The following is a 24,302-nucleotide window of genomic DNA, read 5'->3' on the forward strand; positions in this document are numbered from 1 at the left end:
GTTCATCTTCAAAGATGGCTTGGGATAAGCTCTCCTTGGGAGGCCGAAGTATCGCTGAGCCCTGGGCGTTGCTTGGCATGGTAAGACGAAGGATCTCTTTATTATATGTCCCTAAAATAATGTCATACAAATAATACTCATGGTGAAATAAATTTGTACAGAGATAACTTTATTTACTGGAAAATACCTTGAAGCCTGCAATCTATGGCGTTTATCAGTTGAATGCAGCATTAGCGAAGTATTTTAATTAATTAAACTAATCCTCACTCAAAATTGCAACACTTATTTACTTAATTATGTCGCCAGCAAGCACTTAAGATACGTACATCAAATTTTTATATCACCTAAAATTGTGAAAAGGTTCAATACAAAATGTTGTAACTTAATGAGGAACAACATTAAAATTTTCCGGATAAAATGATGTTTTTTTAATTACGCGAAATGAAAACTACCGTTAACCTTGATGCTTTTGTTTGCAAAATACTTTAACTGAACAAATATGATTCTTTTCCGGGAAACGTTTTAAGTAAATTTGAATACATACACAGTGTAGTGAACACGAGAACATCTTAAGCCTTTTTAGTCTAAATATCTTTACATTATAAACATAGGACTGACTTTTAGCCCCAAACCCAGCTTTTAAACCGCAAGGCGACATTGGCAGACTGCTGGCCCCGTTGGAATTTTTTTTGGGATTAACGCTAGGGAATTCGTTTACGGATACCCGGTCGAGGGAGGTAACAGACTGGGTTATGTCGGTCGCCGTCGCTCTCAAAGAAGAAGAGAGAGAGAGAAGCTGATCTGATCCGAGCAATCTACACTCCAAAGATTACCTTTTTTCCTACCTATTGCTTATAGCCTCAAGGAGTTTATTAGCTTCATCCAACATATAGGCGAGCTTAGGGACTCAGCCCGAGGAAAGAATGTCCGTTAATTATTGTTCAAATGAGATTTTTTATGTTAACTTTTGAATAATGGTAAGCACTATTGTCTTGGTTTTCTAGAGCATTTCTAATACAATTTTTACCGTAATATTATTACGGTATGACATCATACTTTTAAAAAACCTACATACTAGTTAGTGGCTTTCCGCATAGTCACGATTTATTTTCGATTCATCGTTGTCGCTAAATATACAACATCTTGTCTGAAATACTTTTTGGCGTCTTATTTGTGGCGTGGATACACTATGAACATATATTCATTTCTCATAAATAATACAAAATATTATTCAGAATAGATTCTGATATTGAATAAAAGAAAGATTTTTTTATTAAACTTTACAGTGCACATGAAATCAACAATTTCAAAATTGATACATTCAATATTTACCCATCCCATGAGATGATAAGATATATCTATTTGTGCTTAACTAACATCTTGATAAATCATGGGCTACTATAAAACCCATGGTGCTGTGGCTACAATTAGATTAATGTAATTACACTTATCGCCAACGCTGTTTGCAATGAAGAAATTGACGCTTTCATTTTTGGTACTTGCTTTGGTGAGTGACTTTTTTATTGCTTAAACGTGTGAGCTCGTCACGGCCCGCGTGATGTCCACCAATTCCGCCACCTGCCTTAAATTATGAGTTCTGAGTCTCAGTTTTCTGTCGCACCTTCCAAACCGAAACGCATTACTCGTTCATGGCAGAAATGGGAAGGTTGGTGGTGCCTACCCGTGCAGGCTCACATACGCGTATAGTAATTACGTAAATTATAATTACTGCGGTGTTTATATTTATTACAAATGTTATTCATTCACCGTGGAAGTAATTTGTGAACATTTGTTAAGTACGTATTTAATTAGAAAAATCGGTTCTTGCCTTCGGGGTTCGGACATCGGCAGTCGCATCGCCCGATATGAATGATCCGAGCGTCTTAAATTTAGGTCACGACGACTTCACAAATGAAGTTATTATTATTATTATTTCTTTTCGGCAGACCTTTTGTCACTGAGAAAGACGTTCAGTATTTGATTCAAAAAAAAATAGGAAAAAAAAATTGTCTCCCTAATTTATCGAAGGGTCATTTTGTCATTACGATTTTTGTATACAAAGTGCGAAAACTAGTTTTGCTTTCATAAAAATAACCGACTATTTTCTTCAGAAACAGACTAACTTTTTCAGTTTTAATGATTTGTTCAACAGATTTGTGCAAGTCTTGGCAATCCAGCTGATGCATATCATCCTGCAATTCTCGGACAGCGTGAACTTGACCTATATGGGAATACTAGGTACATTTTGACATGTTATTAAATGATCATTCAATAATTACATTAATTAGCACAGGTTAAGGTGTTTATTGTATTCTAGGCTTTATTAGCGTTACGCAATTTATAAATTTGTATAAGCTTGACGTGTTGGTGGCCTACACACACTAATAACTTTTTTTACCCTACCTAATCGTTGGTAGCCTAAGGGGTTATTCCAACTTAGGTAGGTGACCGGTAGGTGAGCTCACGGGCTCAACCTGAGAGAATTGCTAACGCATTGCAAGAGCAGTGCTTCGCTGAATCTATTACTGGATCAGAAACGCGACCCACTGAGAAGATCCGGCGAGAAACTCAGTGGGTAAATACCACCATCCTGTCTATTTCTACTGCAAATTGAACACTACGAATTTTAGCAAGAAGCTAAGTAAAATAGCAAATACGAGCTCACAGCCCACCTATATACATAATAATATACAACGTAAATGCGCCACCCACCTTGAGATAAGTTCTAAGGTCTCAGTATAGTTACAACGGCTGCCCCACCCTTCAAGCCGAAACGCATTACTGCTTCACGGCAGAAATAGGCAGGGCGGTGGTACCTACCCGTGCGGACTCACAAGAGGTCCTACCACGAGTATTAATAGCAGAAGGGAAGGGAAACGTTTGAATTAAATTTTATTTTCATCTTTAACACAGTAACTTATACACTTTTGGGATTTAGAAGCGTATTTTTGAGGCCAAAGTATTGCTATAGTAAAACCAAATTGCTTCAAATGAGAGTACAAATTTCATTTTAAACGTTTGGCCTCGTTTTCTTTCTTACAGGAAACTAATTGAAGACTTCGTGGAAAATCTGCAGAAAGCAACAGATGAAGCCAGAGATGCTATCAATGGGTTCACATCTGGACTACAGGATGAAGCAAAGCAAATCAGGGACAAAATCACAAACGATATACAGAAAATGCAGGAAAGCGTCACAAATGCTGTAGAAAATATGTCTAATAGATTTACAGATTCTGGATATGGTGTTCGGGATTGTGTAACAGTAAGTTTTTTTTTTCTTTTCTTAATCCCTAAATTTTGATTGTGGAATGGTTAGGGTTTTTTTTAAAGTGCCTACTTAAGAGTGTACACGTTTAATATACAACATCGTCAGTTTAAAACAGGAAATAAAATGTGAAAATTGGTTATTGGTACCTATATCGGTTACTCGTGTCAAGTGATATACTTACTGGATTTGAATCCTGAAATATACAAACTTCCAAATAAGAATATAAATAGATTTTTCGTCCGCTAATGAAGTATTGATTATTAGCGTGCTGTGTAGAAAAATAAAGTCAGCCAAAATCATAAAACTATTGTTATTGGGATTATTGTTAGGTAGGGCGTATTGTGGCCGTCTAACGGCTACTCATGCTGATTGCTAAATACCTACTTTGAGTTTGCCAGAACGAATGCTTATTCGTTCACACTCATTCCTCTTCACGACAGAGATGAACTTGTTAAAATACATATGAAATATCGACCTCATGGCCTAACAAGTATCAACGACCAAGCCTTCGAATGACAGGTCTATCGCAATTACTTTCATGCTCCTTGAGGTGATGAAAACAAGTAATCAATAATCAACCTTAGGGGTATCTTCAGGATCGCCGTCTCGGGTTTCTAACTCACCATTGAGGTGAAACTTTGGGCGGGGAGCTAGCTAGCAGTGATCGTAGAAATCAGGAAATTCTCCAAAAGGGTCCTAGATCAGGGGTATTTCTACCTAAGCCATGAGGAAATCACCCGGGACTTTGCAAGTGAATTGTTCACTTCAAAGTCATAATCGATGGATGCTGCTTTGATACTGTGACTATTAACGCGAGTATTATGCTCGGTGCTGTCTTACGCTTTTTATGCTACATATCAATGGCATATTCTCTAATCCACAGCAATGTTTAAGTACATTGTATATTGCGCGTTATACTGCCTACAAGTTTCCAGTAGCCACTTTACTATTTACTTATCTGCGGTAATCAGAAGAACTATTTGTATTAACATTATTGATATACAGATGAACCTAATTTTATTCAAATTCACATTTCATACTATCAGTTTTTTCTACGAAGTAATCTCTATATATAAAAATGAATTGCTGTTCGTTAGTCTCGCTAAAACTCGAGAACGGCTGAACCGATTTGGCTAATTTTGGTCTTGTATTATTTGTGGAAGTCCAGAGAAGGTTTAAAAGGTAAATAAATATGAAAATGCTCGGAATTAAATAAAAAATACAATTTTGTTTTTCCTTTGTTGTGTCCCCCGTCGGACGGATTCCTTTTGTTTGTTTTAAACTTATTTTATACAACAGTTTAGGTCTTTTATTTATCGATTGAGGCACTACGAAGTCTGCCGGGTCAGCTAGTAATATAATAAAATAAATTACAGTCGCACAGTAACGACGTTAGTGCCCTGTTTCACGAGGCAATAACAAAAGCAACGAGCTGCGTGAGCGATCGTCTCAAAGAAGCAAACGACCAAATCCTTGGATTCACCGCAATCGTCAACAACGCTGTTCAGTCCAGCAGTAAAGCCTTGGATGACATGAGGAAATGTACCCAAGAAGGAAGTTTTCTTACAACGGGCTCGTGTCTTGGATCCGTAGCTCTGAACGCGGAAACCAAGCTTGTCAGTTTTACTGCACAGAGTGCTATAACGGTATGTTTTAAAACATATTCAATATTTTTATAATTTACAAGCTCATGGTATGCTTATTAATAAATGCAATAAAGTATGAGTCAACTAAAAGTTACGTGTACATTAAAACTATTGATCAGATTGATTTTTTGATAAGACATCTTGTCCTACTATTTAAGAGTTCTGACCAATGGTCACTAAGCAAAGAACTCATTAAAAGTAAATTATAACAAGGATATTATATCCGCAGAAAAGAACTGGAACAATAATTTTACCCAAAATTGCTAGCTAACTACTACGACAAACTGAAAGCGCTAATCAATTTTATATAGGTAAATTCAATATAATTTTAGAAAATATTAGCTCGCTGCTTATTACATACCTATTTATAAGTAGAAAAGTATATATGAAGCATTTTCCGTTACTTAACTTACACATTTAATTTATTTTATTTCTTAGATGGGTGGACTAGCCCACAGCCCACCTGGTGTTAAGTGGTTACTGGAGCCCACAGACATCAACAACGTAAATGCGCCACCCACCTTGAGATATAAGTTCTACGGTCTCAGGTATAGTTACAACGGATACCCCACCCTTCAAACCGAAACGCATTTCTGCTTCACGGCAGAAATAGGAGGGGTGGTGGTACCTACCCGCGCGAACTCACAAGTGGTCCTACTACCAGTACTTACAAATTAAAAGCAAATTATAATTTTGCGGGTTTGATTTTTATTACACGATGTTATTCCTTCATCGCGGAAGTCAATCGAGAACATTTGTTGAGTACGTATTTCATTAGAAAAATTGGTACCCGCCTGGGATTCGAACACCGGTGCATCGCTTCAACACGAATGCACTGGACGTCTTACTTATCCTTTAGGCCAAGACGACTTCAGATAGATATTGTTGCACTTATTAGTGATACAAATTTATTATTGTATTATACATATGAGTTATCGTTGTATATTTATTGTATTTGTGTATGTAGGATAGTGAAAAATTACAGAGTTGCCTAACATTCAAGTTAAACTGAACTAAAGTTCTTCTGTTTTATTTCGACATCTCTTTTTCATTTATCTAAACATATTATACATATACAAAATTGAATTGCTTCAGACTGCTCGCATCAGCTTGGGAATAGCATCGCTGCCAGCATCATTAGAGGTCTGCGCAGCAACAAGCCTTGTCGAAGCTGGTATAGCCACGTCTAGGATATTGATGGAAATCGGTGGATGCTCAGCCAATTCCGTGTTCACATCCCTTTTCGGAGGCTCTTCTCACACTGCAGTACCAAACGTACTGCCCTCTGTTAATCATTTATTGAACTAAATTGCTGTCAATGTTAAAATCTAATAGAAAAAATGATCAATAAAGAATACATACATATAGTTACATTCTCTATTTTGGTTCACCTATTCTGTGCTGAAGTTAATTTATACATCTACGGTAAAATTTACAAAAAAAACAGTGTCTAATTGTAACTAAAGGCTGATAAATCTAAAGTAGGTATTATAAAATATTTTGAACAAAGCTCACTTAAGGTTTGTTCAGATCTGGTCTATAAAATGACTAGTTCCACTTAATACTACTCATGTTGATTTTGAAAATGCTGAAAACTTTACTGCTTATTGTCATTTTATTGGTAATAGATATTATTATATATTATTATATAGTATTGGTAATGGGTAAAGGTACATAATTTTGTTATTACAATTAATGTCTTTTTTTGTTTTAAATATAACTTTTTTAACAAGACATTTGGCCATCGACGTATTCGGATAAAACTTTCCAAATAATAAACTAATTTTACAGAATGGAAGGTGGTTAGACCTGAAATTTGAATCACAGACAGTGGAGAAGACCGAAAATCCAAGAAAAATAATTTTCACACTCGCAAAACAAGATCCGCAATTACGTGGCATACAAGATATTTGGAATACAATTAAGAACAGTATTGCTAATGCTTGGAATTTCGTAAAAGATTTGGCTAATCATACAAGGCAAAAAGTTCTTGAATGGATAGAAAATATCAAAAAACGTGCCAAAGAAATAACAATAAACTTCAAAGAAAAATTAGGTAAACTTAAAGAAAAAGTTTACGAAGTCATCGAAAAGGTATTCGGTAACAGCGAAACTGTTAGAGCATGCATCGAAGTAAGTATTCTCCAATATTTTACGGAGATATCTATGTATAATGCATTCACACAATTTTACTTATTCAACATTTCATTTCAGGGTGAAAAAGACGTCATAAAAAATAGTTTCACAAAACTAATCTCGGACGCAACTGTTTGCATATCTTACGGCTTAGGAGGGCTTACAATTTTAAATGCTACGAAGTATACAGTCAATGAAACAAAATTTTTAGGAACCGTGGAAGATAAATTTAAAACGTGCGAATTAAGTGAAAATTTAGAGGAATGCTTGAACAAAGTAAGGACAGATGTATTTGATGACGTACAAAACATTGAAGTTAATGTTTTAAACAAAGTAAGTACACATCTTATAACTACCCCAAAAAAGAATCCAAATCGCAGTGTTTCGAAGACTATAATTTATGTTTTATCTTATTTTAGAGAACAGAAGCTAGAAACATCGTCGATAACCTTTTAGAAGCAATAAGTACGTGTTCAGTAAATGGCTTAGCGGAGGCATCATCTATAGTTACGAAAGAAAGTCTCATAATAGCAAAGTGTATTTTGAATAATTCTACAGAACCAAATCCTGTAATGTGAAACTAAGCTTTATCACCAAATTTTACAAATAAAATGTGAGTTCATCTTGTAATCGTTTATTCTTCAACTTATAATCGTTGTAAATTCGATTAATTTCATTTTTAACCCTTTTGATGATTATTTTAAGGTCTGCCCTAACGCGGGCACATAGCATGACGTCCACCATCTACAGGTATTGTGACTCCGGTAATGTTACTTGCCGAATCACTAGCTAAAAACGTTATGACAGATGACACTTCTTTTGTCTCTCCAGGTCTTCCGAGAGCATGAGTGCTTTTGCATTTCTCCAAATAGATCTCATATTCTCGCTGACTCATGGAACCTTTTAAATGAATGCCGGTTAAAATGACACCCGGATTAACGGCATTGACTCTGATCCCTTTTGGTGCTAGTTCAAGGGCAACGCAACGTGTGAATTGATCCAGCGCTGCTTTAGAAATGCAATATGCTAGAACGTTAGGAAACGATCGTAATCCTGCTACACTAGAAACGTTTACTATACTGCCTTTGGTTTTAACAAGATATGGAGTGGCAAGCATAGTTAGTAAGTACGGTCCACGTACATTTGTGTTCATAACAGAATCATATTGATCTAAAGAAGTATTCTCAATTGAACCGGCAGCGAGTATTCCTGCATTATTCACAAGAACATCGAGCTTATTAAACTGATTAATAGTGTTGTCGATAATATTTTTAATATCACTCTCCTTAGTGACATCAGCTACCACCACAAGAGGTTTTAACTTATTTGGTGAAACATGTTCGCATTCTGCACTAATTTTTTCCAAGTTCTCTTTATTTCTTGCAGTTAATACCAAGTTTGCTTCTAATTTTGCGAAGTCTAAAGATGTTTCGGCACCGATACCAGAGCTTGCACCCGTAATTAATACGACCTTGCCCGAAAACATGACTAATTACCTGAAAATCCGAAGTGCTATATTAGGCATTTTTCTATTTACGTTTTTTTTTTCTTTGGGTGTTATGAATAATCACATTTATTTATTTTAAATTTAATATTTTTGTGGACAATGAGTCCTCAGTTATTGATGTACCTTGCCGTCAGCGTTACAAGCCCTTGATTGATGATATATTGTGCAAATCAGAAGAACTGGGGAATTCATGTTTTTAAGAACATAAATTAAAATAAAAAAAATTGCATGAAACGTTAAAAACCCGGACATGTCATGTCGACCAACAATATTCACTGTATTTTTTAAAATATACGTTCCAGAACTATGTCCACGAATTAACTCAAATATATGACAACCCCACAGAAGCCTGGAATAAATCACTTAACCAAGAAAGACTGCCGTATCCACAAGCACTAGCGTCTCTTTCGTGCTTACTATACTTAACTCTAGTATATACTTTTCGAACATTACTTGTTGAAATTTTATATATTTAAATACAATGTGAAAAACTACCTGCATTGTTTCTTGAGCTCGATAAAACAGGGAAATAGCTGTCAGTCGCGGATTAAAAGACAAAGTGTATACTTTAAGAGTTTATTCTCCATTACATTTAGATATCATAAAGGAATGTTTACATTCATTTAAAGTTTATTTCCATTGTATTTCCTTTTTATCTAGGACACATGGCATGACGACCTCCATCTACAGGCAAAGTGGCACCAGTAATGTTGCTTGCAGCATCACTAGCTAAGAAAACTATGACTGAAGATACTTCTTTGGCATCCCCAGGTCTGCCGAGAGCGTGGGTTTCTGCGCATTTTGCCAAAAAAGCTTGATATTGTTCTTCGTTCATACTTCCTTCGCCTTTTTTATGTAAACCAGTAGTAATTACCCCAGGGTTGACGGCATTCACGCGAACTCCTTTCAATGCTACTTCTAAAGCCACACATCTTGTAAACTGATCTATTGCCGATTTAGAAATGCAATACGCTAGGACATTAGGGAAAGATCTCAAACCAGTAACACTGGAAACGTTGACAATGTTTCCTTTAGTTTTAATCAAATGCGGAATTGCCAACATCGTCAAATAATAAGGTCCACGAACATTAGTGTTCATTATTCTATCGTATTGAGCCAAAGATGTTGTTTCTATGGTACCAGATTCCAAAACACCAGCATTATTTACAAGCACATCCAATTGGTGATAGTTATCAACAGCTTTTTTGATTATATTCTCGACATCACTCTCATTATTCATATCAGCCACGACTACCAACGGTTTTATTTTACTGGGAGATCGACTTTCACAATCGGATGCAACATTATCAAGATTTTCCTTTTTTCTCCCAGTTAAAACCAATTTTGCATTCAATTTGGCGAATTCATATGCAGTTTCAGCGCCTATTCCTGAACTTGCTCCCGTGATGATTACAACTTTATTAGCGAACATTTCTGTACACCTAATCAAGAAAATAAGGACCATTACTTCCTTTTTATCTAGTTATTTTAAATTAAGAAGAAAATTGCAATAAAACAAACCTTCCAAAATATATAGTCAATAAGAGTTAAAACAGCGTTAAAATATCGGAAACTGACTAACGGTAAAAAAAGTTAAATAAGTGTTATATTATATTTTGCATTTTTATAGAACATTTTGTCTTTGTGAAGCTCACAAACGGCGCATTATACAAACTACTGTCGGTCGCTCGTTTAATAGGAATCGATAGGAATTATTTCATTTAATAGGTAAAAACGAAATAAGGGATTTTTTTGAGCTCTACCCTTAAATGCTGTTTTGGGTATAGTTTTTTTTATTTTTATTTTAAAGCCCTGCGTCTTATTACAAACAGTGGAACAGCAATAGCTAATATTCATAATAAAAAGGAGGATGAAATAGTATGCCACGATACTTCAAAAGCGGTCCAACTAACATTACATTTTATCATACTGAACGAAGGTCAGACATCACGCGACCTGATACGACAGATGTTAACAATAAAACATGATTGTGAATTGAATTAAAATATATACGTCCAAACGAGCACGTTAAGAAACAAAATTAAAATACCGTACATTAAATTACGCGACAAAGGTTCTGTATCAGTCATTTGGATGATAAACCTAAACTGATTTCTCAAAAGATTTACTCGTCTGGACAAAGAATTGCGTTTCACCAAGTAAAGGCCCACAATCCATTCAATATGCCGTTCGTGAGTATGTGTTAAATATTAGGCAATTCATGTTAACGAAATATTGGAACTTATTCGCATTGAATCACATGATACGAGATAGTTGGAGCGCATGATACGAATATATCGGGTGTTTTAACATTTATATTCTGCTTCTCAGTTTGTTTAGTAATAATTTATGGACTTATCATTCGGATCCTACTATGCGTGTCTTCTGATCGTTCCTCGAGGGGTTATTCTAGATTCACCGAACTAGTAGGTGAGCTCGCGGAACTCAAACCTGACATTGTTACTAACACGAACCCTAGCAAAAGCCGTACTTCGCAGAATCTACCACCGGATTGGAAGCGCGTCCCACTGAGACGATCCGGCGAAAAACTCAGTGAGCTGTGTCTGTGGGTTAATTTACTTGCCGAGCTCTTCGTCGCAAGCGACGGGATCGACGAGAACGATGACCGGTAATTGGGGTCCCTAAAAGCACCGTTAGTGGATCGGGAGCATCCAAAATGACGTGTTTGGGCAACGTCGACTGTTTACCATTCGGTCCACCACCTACTTAAAATCAATATCGCAAGTCTAATTAAAAGTTTAATAATAATTTTTCTTACATCTTGTTCAAGATATTAGGCTGAAGGAATAAAATTTACAATTGTCATGAAGCCTTGATACGTATGTAAAAAATCAAAGTTAATCGGTCGTTTGCATGTTGGAGAAAGTTATGTGAAGATATTCCGCAACATGTGATATAGACCCCTGGTCAGTAACGCTAAGACCAACTTTTTTTTCGAATAGTATGTAGCTTGTATAGTGAAATGACTGGCTTCGTTGACGACCTAGAATAGCCTATGTAGGGTTCGTAAATAACGACCAAAAGATTCACCAGACAATGGGCAGTAATAATGCCTGAGTAGTATAACAGCGCCACAATCGCCAATCAGCATTCACTGATGGCAGGACTCATTGGAAATACGCAAGTACCACCACGATCCTACTTTTTCTGGAGCGAAGTAGTCAGTAGTAGAGAGGTATGTACCATCGATTGTTCGACCTTATGTCTCGGTTGATAGTGACGGCAATGACATTCTGATGTTTATGAGCTCCGATAACCACTTTACTTAAGTCGGGATGTGAGCTGATTTACCCATTCAAACAATAAATAAATATAATAAAAAAAGTATCCTAACTGTTACATTATCATCAAAATTAACATATAGATAAGTAGGTATATCCAGTCAATTCCAGTCTGACTTTTGGGTATTGAATCGAATTCATATTAAATCTTACGATTTTATCATGATCATGATGTTTCATTCTTTAATATATACTCCATCAAATAAATTAATTTGTGATAAAAATGTTTAAATTAAGCTTGGCACCTCAAAATATAAGTATTCAAGGCTTGACAAGGTCGATTGAATTGAAAAAGTTACCTATGTTTGACTACATATTAATTGCTTTCATTTGTAACAATGTTATCGGCACATTTACAGCATTTAAGTATCAAATGATAATAATATATCATGTACATAATACTCACAATAGTTTCCTCAGTTTTGTAAAATTACGAGACAAATTTATAACCTCTAAAGGAACCGCTTGGTATAATCAACCGTGAGAAAATAAGAATAATAATAAAATAAGATAGGGACGAATGAAATGGAACGTAAGAATAGGTACTCGGACTCTAGAGATACTATGATGGAATGATCGATAATTTATTTGACTCTTTGGGAATGATAATAGCATTATACTTAAGGCAGTTCATGAATTCTGAATTACTTTTCGCATATTGTAATAATCTATGGTAATATAGGTAAAATCGTAAAACAGTAGATAGGTACATAGATTATACACTGATAGGTACATACCTTTCAATAATGTACATCACGTATCGCATACAACACCCATTCACGCATCCCTCAGACCGTCCAGGTCCAGTCCAGTAAATTGACAGGATAATGTGCCACCTGTGCTATTTAATCTGTCATGTATACTGAATGAATAATGAGTCAAGACGACTTTTTGGCGGGAACGCGAGGAGTGAAATAGTGTGATTTGTTTTATTTTGTCTATTTAGTGTTATTTCGGGTTTAAATGTGTAATAACGGTGGTTTATTAACTGTTTAGTATCTGTGAAAGTGCACAAATGTGGGAAAATTAAACAAAGCTGCTGGACGTAGCTTCTCGGGATCCTCCAAAAAGTCCACCGAAAAAGTTTCAATAAATGACCACCATTTTACTGAGATTATATTTCGTCCCATAACATCTCATCTCATTTCGTTTAATTTCATACCAATTGATTATGTTTCCTTCGTTTTTTATTATTCAAAAACTGGAAATAATTAAAACGGCGAATTATAAAAATCTTATTACTTGACGCTGGCTAATGCACAAACCGTGCCGTAGCCATGAAGCCAAGAAGCCCTCTTTTCAGTATGGAAAATCAGTGTATGTGTAATCACAAAGTTTTATGTATTTCATTATATATGTACGCGTATGTATATGTTTACGTTATTTATATAATTGTGTATGTATATAGTTTGATATATTATGTATTAATGTTTATTTTTATTATTTTTATTGTTATTGTCTATAGTATCAATAATTAAATTAATTAGATTGTACTCATCTACCCACTCATGTAAAGCTTTCCTTCTTTGAGAACGGTTAGCTGGTAGATAACTCAATTGTTGAGTTAAGCTCGCCATTTTTTATATCTTATCGCAATTACTGTATTATATTAACGTGTGTACAAATAAAGAATAAAAAAAAAATGTGGTGTCGTGGGACACCAGGTAGGAACGAAGTTCCTTCGGCTAATGTAGAATCGACACAATTTGCAAAAAAAAAATCGTGCTCAATTTTATGTTGGTTTTCTTGATTTTTCTCTTAAATTTTGCTGATTAGTTTTTATTTAAGTACAGGAAAGTATTTAGGAAATTCAGTATTTTAGGAAATAAAAATAATAAATTACGTAAAATAAAAATAAAATCGTAATTCAAATTATCAATTAAAATAACAAAATATGTCTCTTTATTTTTGTTTGACAACATAAAATTACATAGAAATAGAAATAATTACAAAATAGAGAGAGAGAAGGGATGAGAGAACGAAAAGAAAGAGGGAGGAGAAAGAGAAAGGTATTAAACACTACTCGCTTGTGTATACGACTGTCGCGCCTGCGCACGTCTCATTTAACGGTTTTATTCCACGCACTTTTTTCCACGGATTTTTTCTTACGGTTTTACACTTTTTTTTCAGTTCGGTCGCGCAGCAAAATCCCTATCCCCTCCAAGCCTGCCGTAAGGAACTTCGTTCCAATAAAATAAAATAAAGTTTAACAAATCGGTAAGATTTGCGCTAAGAAAATCCGGAACTGCTGTTGTCTAGTGTCAGTAACCGGCTCAACAAAATATCGGCTCGTCCGTGTAAGCTATAATCTATGTTAAGCTGCTCTGCTAAAGTAATATAAACTTTTTGGCGGGAACGCGAGGAGTGAAGTTATGCGATTTGTTTTATCTAATAATTTATCTAATAGTTTTGTCCAATAATGTTACTATAGTTTTAAATGTGTGACATCTGTTAAACTGCACAAATGTGAGAAAATGAAAGAAAGTCACTGAACGTAGCTTCTCGGGATCCGCCGAAAAGTCTACTGAAAAATTTTCAGTAAATGACCACCATTTTACTGAGATTATATGTCATCCCATATCATCACATCTCATTTTATTTAATTGCATCCCAGTTGATTAATGTCTCAAATTAATCGTCTTCATTTCATTTCACTCCATAATATCATTTTTCATAAAAATTAGAATATAAATTATGATAAGACATGACTTAAAAATCTTAGTTACCAGGTCAAAAATCCCTTAAAAAAAGAACTAACTTATTGTTACACGCTTGTCACTATTTGTCAAGCTCAACATAATTTCATTCACATTTCGTTCAATTTCAATTCATTAAAATGCAAAAAAGTAGCATGTGAATATTTACTGCAATATTAATTGGAATTAAATGAATTAATTTAATTTAGTAATCTCGTTACCCTCCAATTCACATTTAACAATGACTTCGACGACATCGACAAACAGGGGAGATTCTTTTGACGAATTTTACACAGAGGTAAGCCATGTTCAAATTACAACGATGGAATCACCAAATGTTACATTTTAAATTATACATTAATTTTATTAAAACTGATAAAGCTGTTGTGACATGCTGAACGAAAGAACATGGTACACGATTGGTACATGTAGAGAGTTTGAATAACAAACAAAACAGATACAATTTGTTTCTCATACCTTCATGCTTACTCTAAATCATGTTTATTATAAATTGTCATACATAATTAATAATCGAAAAAAAAGAAATCATCTTAATCAAGCATTTGACAAATTCTCAATGATGTTTCGTGAATTTCTGTTGTTCATAGGTTAAAGAAATTGAAAAACGTGACTCCGTTTTGACACCTAAACAACAGATTGAGAGGCTCCTTCGTCCTGGATCCACTTATTTCAATTTAAACCCATTTGAGGTACTTCAGGTTGAGCCTGATGCTACACTTGATGAAATCAAAAAGAAATATAGGAGATTGTCAATTCTTGTCCATCCGGATAAGAATATGGTGAGAAAACATTTCAATAACCAAGATTAGTTAGTAGTATATAATTTGAAAACCCACAGTGAAGTTCTGAAATAACATTTGTACTCAAGACTTTTTTTAAATTTTTCTTAGTATTGCATTATTAGAATTTTTGAAATGATGAATGTTTTTTGGTAAGATCTCCACAAGATTAGGCGGTTACGCCCGTCAACTATTCATTTTCATCCACAGATTGGTTGAGACCCTGGGAACGCCCTGTGACTCCACTACATAGGTAATGTATGGAATGCAAAAGGGTTAAAATAAAAATAGTGTAATAGAGACAAAACGCCCTGATTAAGATACAATATCTCAATTTACTCTATTATTTAGTGTATTGTTTTAATTTGCCTGAGAAACTTGAATAAAACATACAGAGCGACAGACTATTATAGCTTCTCAATATTTTTCTGTGTACTTCAAAACTATAAATATCGCAACATATTATGATTATACTTGTAATTAAATTCTGCAGACCAATTTTGTAAAAATAACAGAGTTACCAATTTTTGGAATAAAACATGCATTTGACACATGTTTTTGAATAACGTCCTTAATGAATTATTCAATTTGATCATGAAATAAAAATGAACCTTGAAAAGATTGTAATTTTTGTAATTATTATACAATTGAGACAAAAAGCTCAAGGTGCGTAGCAACATTCACTCAGTCACATCTGTAAGCTGAAAGCTTGTTCACTGATTTATACTATAAATTAATCAAACACTTTCATTAGTCAAAAAAAAATTATCAAAAAATCTCTCACTGAATTCGCAAGTAAAATTGGTTAAATATATTTTTAACACTAATCAAATAAACATTAAAAATAGTAAATCATAACCAAATACAAAACTATTCTAGCAGTAACAAAATTACGGAATTTTAAATTGCAGGATGACTCGGAGCGTGCTCAACAAGCTTTTGAAATAGTGAATCGAGCTTGGAAAACATTAGAAAATGATGACACAAGAAAAAAATGTCTGGACATCTATGAAGAGGCTAAGGAACGAACAGATCATATGGTGAGTGATTTGCTTTATCTAATTACCTGATAAAGGTGATCAAATAGAAATATTGTCTCTGCCAATGTTAAAATCCGATTACAGTACCTATGAAGCCCGTAGTTTCAGATCCTCCCAATCCAATATCACTGCCTTTAGGTACCTCAAGCACCGGTCACTGTTGCATTTTCATTCCGGTGGTAGATTCTTTGAAGCCCTGTTCTTGCTAGGGCTAATGTTAGCAAATTCGCCAGGTTAGAGCCCCGTGAGGTCATCTACTCGCCTAGCGAATCTAGTTGAATGATTATAAATGAATATATTTATAAAATTTTAACTCTTTTTTACTTTTATACTATCATGAAACAAGGTGTAGTCGTCGTGGCCTAATGGATAAGACGTCTGGTGCATAAGCGTTGAGGCGATGCACCGATGTTCGAATCTCAGGCGGGTACCAATTTTTCTAATGAAATACGTACTAAACAATTGTTCACGATTGACTTCCACGGTGAAGGAATAACATCGTGTAATAAAAATCAAACCCGCAAAATTATAATTTGCGTAATTACTGGTGGTAGGACCTCTTGTGAGTCCGCACGGGTAGGTACCACCACCCTGCCTATTTCTGCCGTGAAGCAGTAATGCGTTTCGGTTTGAAGGGTGGGGCAGCCGTTGTAACTATACTTGAGACCTTACAACTTATATCTCAAGGTGGGTGGCGCATTTACGTTGTAGATGTCTATGGGCTCCAGTAACCACTTAACATCAGGTGGGCTGTGAGCTAGTCCACTCATCTAAGCAATATAAAAAAAAAAAAAGGTATCATTTTGTTGTAATTATTTGAATTAAAAAATTCAAGGCTAGGCTTAAAAATATTAATCTCACTTGATGATGGGAATGGAAAACCAAAATTATGTTACATATCATTTCACAACAATGACCAGTCAACATAAGTTAAACACTGATTTGTACTTTATTTACACTGCTTATTTATAATTTCAGATAGAACAGAAACGGAAAAAGCTGAAAAAGGAAAACCGCTTAATAGAAACCATTCCTGAAGATGATCCGGAGAAAAAAAAACATGCCGTATATGTTATGACCATGAAAGTATGTATTGTGTAGTGCTGTTTAATTTAATAAAACTACATTTAATTCAAATGAATTTAAAGATAAATCATGTGTATCGGAATCAAATCCTCATGAGTCGCATTGAGTACATTACTTTATGTATCACCAATAGCTATTGAAACATACACCATTATGAATGATTAAGTGAAATTATGATACCTTTGTTTATACAATTATACAGTCAATTTATTTATTTATTAATATTAATCCTAATTTTTTTCCTGTTAGCTTTAGCTTTTAATGAGTAAAATAATTTTTAAAACAGGTTTAATGTTTTTTGAGTTTGTCTATTACAAACAAACTTTCAAAAAAGCAAATAAGTTATCACTATAAAATATAAGTGATGCCCCTGGTACGTTTATTGTAATATTTTTTATACCAAAACACATATTCTGATCACACAAGGTGTTTAGTATCAAGCATGCGAGAGTATTGAGATAGCTGTGAGATATATACTACCATATACTTATAAATTACTGCTCTCTTAAAAATAGTTTTATTCACATATTTGTAAAAAATATAATCTGTTTTAGATATAAGAAATGTTAACAAAGTTTGTAAAACATTCGATACAAAATTCGTATGATATATTTCAGTTATTTGCAGACATGGAAAGGAAGCGTCAGCATCTTGAAGTAAGAGACATGGAGGAAAGGAAACGAAAACGTGAGGCTGAAATTGAACAGGAGACACAAGTGTCCTTAGAGAAAGAATGGGCAAAGAATTTTGAGGTAGCTATTGTTTGAATTTCTGTAGAGCGCCGTAAATTTCTCATCTTGTTTATTGCAAAGCCTAACTATCTGAAAAATCCGGAAAAAAATCCCAAATTCTCATAATATCTAAATGATCATGTTTATAACAATAATGTAAGATCATACATTAAACATGATAAGATGCATTATGAAATATACCACATGGTTTTTTTTTAAATTGGGTCTTGCAGATATCTAGTTAAGCTACATAATAATAACGATGATAAATAATACAATCTCTTATTTAATGGGTTCTTACAAGATTTTCACTCGGAGATTTTCAATCTGTCTACTTTCTAGTGAGTTTTTGGGTGATACCATGGAAATTTAAAGACTTGCCGTGACAATATACACATCTTACTCGCAGTCTACTTGCGACACCCGATATATTTTGTAGAAATGTGGAAATCTTAGTAAGAACGCATTAAATGACAGTGTGTATAACATACAGATAGCTGCCATTTAAAACTGTTCTTTAGATGAGTATGTAATAGTTATAACAATTAAAATAATATTGGACACATCGATATTCTTGCAATAGTAATTAGTTGATGTTTGAATTGTTTCAGGAATCTCGACAGAGTCGCGTCGAGAGCTGGAAGACCTTCCAGTCCACGAGTAAAGACAAAAAGAAAAAGAAAATACAATCGTTCAAACCTCCTAAACCGAAACCAGAGAGCAGATAATTATAGTAATAGAATTAAACGTTTTCTAAGATAGAATTATATGTTGAAATTGATGCCTCCAAAAACGAATCTTCTGTGAAATATTGATTAGTTTTGTTCGCAAACTCTTGTACTCTTGTACGGGAACTTTTTTAAATACTTTATTTTCGAGTTTCATACTGGTGACATAATAGGTTCATTGAATATTTTAAACCTGAATGATACGACACAGGTGGCGTAAGAGAAGTTTGGATTTATTCATAGGAGCACATCACAACCCACCTTGAGGCATGAATTTGAAATCTCATTTGCATAATATAACGGTTATCTCAGCCTCCAAACTTATACGCAATACATTCGTTTCCCTTCCGTTTAATGTTATTGTACACTATTTTATTCATTTATAATGGGAACGCTTTGATACTTAGTACAAGTTTGTCAAAGTTACCGACCACCAGCCCTCTCGGTCGGCAGGCTATCCGAAGCCCGCCTAGATGGCGCCGGTTGGAGTGAGCTATCCTACGGAATACCCCGCTGGACCAGAACCAGCGTGGGTCGAGGATAGCCAGCCCTCCATCACCCGGATGCTCTTGCGTAAAACGCGTGCACTTAGAGGGCCAGGGCTTGGTCGAGATCCGCCTCCCTGGCCCCCGCTCGACGGCGGCGGGATTGTGCGTCTCTCACGTGCCCCGCTGCCTCTGCGCGATAAAGTTACTGGTGGTAGCATGTTTTGTAAGGGAAGATATACCGAACTGCCTAGCTATCGGGAAGCAGCCATCCATGCAGTAGGAAAGTGGTTAAACATTATTCACCCTGCATTGTCTATGGTCGATAACGACTTAGCTATCAGGTGGCATAGACTTCAGTCCCCGTAGATGTATTAAAAAAATTAACCTAGTATAGACACTACTATAGCAGGGTGGTGTAGAGAGTCCTGTGGTAGGCGCATTACTTATTGCGAAAATAACAAAACTGATAATAATATTACATACAGATACAAACACATACACGGTATACACACATATATATATCATAACATACAACAACGTACACAATATTATATCATGATAATAATATAAAATTTACACATACATTTATAAGTATATAATCCCATACATATTTACTGGTGGTAAGACCTCTTGTGAGTCCGCACGGGTAGGTACCACCACCCTGCCTATTTCTGCCGTGAAGCAGTCATGCGTTTCGGTTTGAAGGGTGGGGCAGCCGTTGTAACTATACTTGAGACCTTAGAACTGATATCTCAAGAGGGGTGGCACATTTACGTTGTATATGTCTATGGGCTCCCGTAACCACTTCATACCAGGTGGGCAGTGAGCTCGGTCACTCATATGCAAAAAAAAAATGAATAAAAAAAGATATATAATCATGTACATACATACTCAATACACAACATAAACATTTCCATAAAGCAATTGGCTATTTACTCCTTTGCCTATTTAAACAGATAATAATCTCCCTGACATTGAATGACTACTTCTATACTATCTTCCTTTGGCCACTCTCGTGTCTTCGGTGCGTATTAGATGATAAAATAATGAATCGAAACTGTAATACAAAATTGAATTTTAATTGTTTTCAGAAATTAATATTATCTTGATCGGTTATATTTTATGTATTTCGATTAGTCTGCCAAGATCCATGGTTTTATGTTCAAAAGTAAATGCTAGATTATGTACCTCTTGACATTATATCGGTATTAAAACTTAGTTTAATTTGAACGAATAGCACAAATGAGTCGTCTATTATCAAAGGTGGCAATCTGTGCATTTGGACAAAAAAATGTTATTGATATGTCAATACAGATTGATTTGAATATAATCGTCTCCTTCAAAGAATACGGTTCAAAACCTGCATTAAATAAAGGTTAATACTTAACCTGTTATTTATCTAAGATGTCGTTCAGAAGAGTTTTGTGACTGCCAATGGAATACAAAGTCAATAATTCGTTTTTCTGATTTACCAATAATTGTCCAAAAGTCACATTGCCGACTTTGATAATAGTCGACTCTAAATGTCTGTTCTAGTATGCTAAGTGCGAGGAATGAGGTTATTATTAAAATACACCAAAGTCGTTCTCAAACCAAGATTTCTGAATTTAATTACACTAGTATAACCGAACAATTGTTTGTAAAATAGATAATGTTTCAAATATCGTCTTTACGCATTAAAAGTGTACAATTTCCAAAAATATTCGAAATTGAGTTAATATGCGGAATCATTTGGTATCGCCAGTATTTTTCTCATAAATACTGTCAAAAGAGCGTAGTTTAGTTTTTTTTTTTTTTGTTTACCTATGTTTTGACTACTATTAACAAAATTTATACATCATTTTATCTTAATTTAAAACAGAGATAATGTAACTGGTAAAAAATAAAAAATAAATGTTGCAAAGATGATTAATATTAAAAATATCACATGTTTTAAACCTTTAAAACACTCTCCTGTAAAATTAGTAACTTTTGAGATTATACAGTTTTAATGCAAGAAGATGATATTGGTTTTATGATGATATGCCTTGTACTCGCTATGGTTTTGGAGAGGGTTCCAAATTGTTTTTTTTTTTAATAAACGCACGATTAATCTTAAGTATTTGAACCTTTTTATTTAAAGAGTTTTCATTGTCGAGAAAATCTCTGTACCAATTACTAAAGAAACTATATTTGAAGAAAACCTTATAGCGTTACAGAAACAGCGCGAGACGTTAATTCGTAATAGTTTGATAGAACATGAAGTTTTTAGTTATTTATCTGAAAACGTTTTCTCTTTGACTAAATTAGACTAAAGGTTCTAGAATAAAATTTCCAGTATCGATTGGTGAAGGAGTAACAGATGCTGTCGTCTCGAATAGTTCTTCGGAGCACGAGGTTTGAGAAGCACTGTCTATACGCATGTGTGGTAGCAGTTAACAGTAAATAGTTTCTATTTACACTAAATTGGAATGCTTTATTTGAAAAACAGTTTAATCTTGCGTTTATTTTAGTACATTGTTCTTGTATGATTTAAAAGCTTGAACGATTATACGTGATCAAACCTAAGTTTTTGAAAAAACAAAAAGTCTAAATAAATCGTATAAATGTTTAAAGATTACGTTTTACTTGTGGTCGGGTCTTCACATGAGCACCCTGACCATTTCTGCCCTGAAGCAGTAATCCGTTTCGATTTGAAGGGTGGGGCAGCAGTGAAAAACTTATACTTAGAACTCATGTTTCAAGGTGGGTGACGAAATTAACGTGGTTGATTTGTATGGATGCCGGTGATCAGTTAACACCAGGAGGGCCGTTAGCTCGTCCACCCATCTTATTAAAAATAAAAATAAATTAAACCGTTCGCTAAAGTCACTGAAAAATATCTAAATATGAAGAAAAAAATGTGTAGGTACTTTTAGATTTTTTTATCAGTAACCATTCTGAAACTCGTTCATGTAGAAACATCCAGTAGCTTTTTACAGCAATTAGCTTTACTTACGATGTCGTTTCTAAAGTCTGTTGAATTAATAATTTGGAATAATTTATTAAAAAATGTTACGATTCTGAATTTCAAAACTAAAATAGTTCTCTTTAAGAATACATAGATAAACCATTATATAGAAATAAACATTGTGCTTTGTTTTATTTTAACCAAACTAACACTCGCGGACACGTGCCAATTCCATTATTATTTTACAAATTATCTTCCGTATCATTTTATTCTGTCAAGAAAAAATGCAATTTCTTTGTGCCTTCCCCTCGTGCTCCTCAGTACTGAGGGTGGTGAGTCGTGACCTTTACGGAGCACGTTTAGAATGTGTTCCTCCATTCCTTCCTGTCCTTTGCGCACTGGATAGCGATGTTAATGGTACAGTCCAATGTAGTCTTTTTATTTATTTATTTCTTAGATGGGTGGACGAGCTCACAGCCCATCTGATGTTAACTGGTTACCATAAATTATACACTTAATATATTTGAGTAGGTGCGCAACTCTCATTTTTATTTTTGCTTTAGTTAGAGCCCTGTCCAGCAGGCGTCACTGCGGTCGATTATTAGTCTCCCTACCCCCCACCAGGTGGCTTTTTAAGTAATTTTAATATTTTTTATACTCTCTTTATGAAAAAATCTTATCGTTTAGAATCTCTGAAATTCCCTATAGTACTTATGAAATATTAAAGAATGTTTGATTGTGTTCAGCATTCTAATCGATAAGATCTTTTCATACAGAGAGAAAACAGTTTTTTTAAATAAAAAGCTGTAATTCTCTGTAAGCTATTTAATTTCCCTATATTACAAATAATTTACTGTTAAAAGATAGTATGAACGTATAATCGCATAAAATTTCGATCGATTCGATTCTCCTCCAGATCAATCCTACTAGCGTACCTACTTATTAACATTAAATCGAAAGTTATCTAAAAGTTAATTAAGTCTAGATAATCAAATCATTCAATATCAATGAAGTCATTCGTGCGAAATATAAACATGTAAGCTTTCTATTACAAACATAGTAGACAATTTGAATTAAATTTAATAAATTTGTTTCATAATGATAGCAGTTCTTGCCTAAAGTTGATCGTGATAGATCATTACCTTGTACGAAAATATTACATCTATACACACTACCTATGCTTCGTCATACAGTAATTTTCTAAAATTTAAACTAGCATTGTAGAGATAATACACACACTAAAGTGAATACTAAATTATTCTTAGCATTCTTGTAAATACTTAGAAATTTAAGAAACGATTAACCCACAATCATGTTTATAATATGTGACATTTCCTATCTAATTTATTTCTATTCTGACGTTTCTGACGCCTTTACTTTGGTAATACTAGATGAAACAAACAGCAGATTGAAAGAAAATCATCTTAAAGTTAATTACATTCATTACAACATTAGTTTGCATTTTGTTTCAAAAGAAACCGATGTTCGTTACATGCAAATGAACTATAAACACACATGCAAACATAAAATGTAAAGGAGACGGAAAATCGTGGGCCAAAAATGTAATAACTTGGAATGTAGTCTAAAAAATTTCTCATATTTTTTTATATAAGAATATAAAAAATCACCTCAATCCTCTTTCTGGGACCGGAGAAAAATGAGAAAGTTAGTTTTCGTCGGTATAACGGTGTGATCGATTTAATTAATCGATTACAGGATTATAAAAAGAAAAACATTGCACTAGGTAATTAATGCAAAGTAATTAAATGAGCGATTTATACTTGTTGTATACAAGTGCGGTATACGCCGGATTTAATTGCGATTATATACATAAATGAAGAAAAAGTCTATTATTACTTAACAAAGTAATATGATTATCGATTTCAAATCGATTAAAATCGATTGTATTTTTGATGACAGCTTTGACAGTAAGCTGACATGACGT

General features: G+C 34.3%; 5 protein-coding genes across 8 annotated transcripts in view; 2 read left to right on the top strand and 3 right to left on the bottom strand.

The window, feature by feature from the left end:
• Positions 1-24,302, bottom strand: part of LOC114240824 (uncharacterized) — a 327,083-nt gene that overhangs the window by 294,902 nt on the left and 7,879 nt on the right. The gene's annotated exons all lie outside the window — the stretch shown is intronic.
• On the top strand, positions 1,367-7,680 carry LOC114240788 (uncharacterized). 2 transcript variants are annotated; one of them, XM_028171466.2, is made up of 8 exons: positions 1,367-1,507; positions 2,153-2,238; positions 3,043-3,262; positions 4,645-4,914; positions 6,010-6,189; positions 6,706-7,047; positions 7,129-7,383; positions 7,470-7,680. In XM_028171466.2, the coding sequence occupies exons 1-8, from the start codon at positions 1,469-1,471 to the stop codon at positions 7,626-7,628; spliced, it is 1,551 nt and encodes a 516-aa protein (XP_028027267.2). In that variant the 5' UTR covers positions 1,367-1,468; the 3' UTR covers positions 7,629-7,680. The 2 variants fall into 2 exon arrangements, with proteins under 2 accessions (XP_028027267.2, XP_089585809.1); XM_089729683.1 differs by having other exon boundaries at positions 6,706-7,383.
• LOC114240790 (uncharacterized) lies at positions 7,669-12,360 on the bottom strand. Its single transcript, XM_028171471.2, has 2 exons — positions 12,266-12,360; positions 7,669-8,546 (listed from the first exon to the last, which is right to left on the bottom strand). The coding sequence occupies exon 2, from the start codon at positions 8,534-8,536 to the stop codon at positions 7,763-7,765; it is 774 nt and encodes a 257-aa protein (XP_028027272.2). The 5' UTR covers positions 8,537-8,546; positions 12,266-12,360; the 3' UTR covers positions 7,669-7,762.
• On the bottom strand, positions 9,120-12,640 carry LOC114240789 (uncharacterized). Of its 3 annotated transcripts, none has more exons than XM_028171467.2 (2): positions 12,597-12,640; positions 9,120-9,999 (listed from the first exon to the last, which is right to left on the bottom strand). In XM_028171467.2, exons 1-2 carry the CDS (start codon positions 12,623-12,625, stop codon positions 9,210-9,212), a joined length of 819 nt encoding a protein of 272 aa, XP_028027268.2. In that variant the 5' UTR covers positions 12,626-12,640; the 3' UTR covers positions 9,120-9,209. The 3 variants fall into 3 exon arrangements, with proteins under 3 accessions (XP_028027268.2, XP_028027270.2, XP_089585812.1); XM_028171469.2 differs by lacking the exon at positions 12,597-12,640 and adding an exon at positions 12,266-12,385; XM_089729686.1 differs by lacking the exon at positions 12,597-12,640 and adding an exon at positions 10,079-10,320.
• Positions 14,592-22,539, top strand: DnaJ-21 (dnaJ homolog member 21). Its single transcript, XM_028171478.2, has 6 exons — positions 14,592-14,853; positions 15,164-15,355; positions 16,267-16,395; positions 17,374-17,481; positions 18,099-18,233; positions 18,824-22,539. Exons 1-6 carry the CDS (start codon positions 14,797-14,799, stop codon positions 18,938-18,940), a joined length of 738 nt encoding a protein of 245 aa, XP_028027279.1. The 5' UTR covers positions 14,592-14,796; the 3' UTR covers positions 18,941-22,539.

Source organism: Bombyx mandarina, chromosome 09, assembly GCF_030267445.1.
Source record: "Bombyx mandarina strain Sakado chromosome 09, ASM3026744v2".
NCBI classification, from domain to species: Eukaryota; Metazoa; Arthropoda; class Insecta; order Lepidoptera; family Bombycidae; genus Bombyx; species Bombyx mandarina.

Coding starts and splice junctions, on each gene's coding strand:
- LOC114240790 (XM_028171471.2), bottom strand. CDS start 8,536: ATGTTTTCGGGCAAGGTCGTATTAATTACGGGTGCAAGCTCTGGTATC.
- LOC114240788 (XM_089729683.1), top strand. CDS start 1,469: ATGAAGAAATTGACGCTTTCATTTTTGGTACTTGCTTTG. Junction 2,239..3,042: donor GACCTATATGGGAATACTAG/GTACATTTTGAC, acceptor TCTTTCTTACAG/GAAACTAATTGAAGACTTCG. Junction 6,190..6,705: donor CTCACACTGCAGTACCAAAC/GTACTGCCCTCT, acceptor CTAATTTTACAG/AATGGAAGGTGGTTAGACCT.
- LOC114240789 (XM_028171467.2), bottom strand. CDS start 12,625: ATGCGATACGTGATGTACATTATTGAAAG. Junction 10,000..12,596: donor GTGATGTACATTATTGAAAG/GTATGTACCTAT, acceptor TTTCTTGATTAG/GTGTACAGAAATGTTCGCTA.
- DnaJ-21 (XM_028171478.2), top strand. CDS start 14,797: ATGACTTCGACGACATCGACAAACAGGGGAGATTCTTTTGACGAATTT. Junction 17,482..18,098: donor TATATGTTATGACCATGAAA/GTATGTATTGTG, acceptor GATATATTTCAG/TTATTTGCAGACATGGAAAG. Junction 18,234..18,823: donor AATGGGCAAAGAATTTTGAG/GTAGCTATTGTT, acceptor GAATTGTTTCAG/GAATCTCGACAGAGTCGCGT.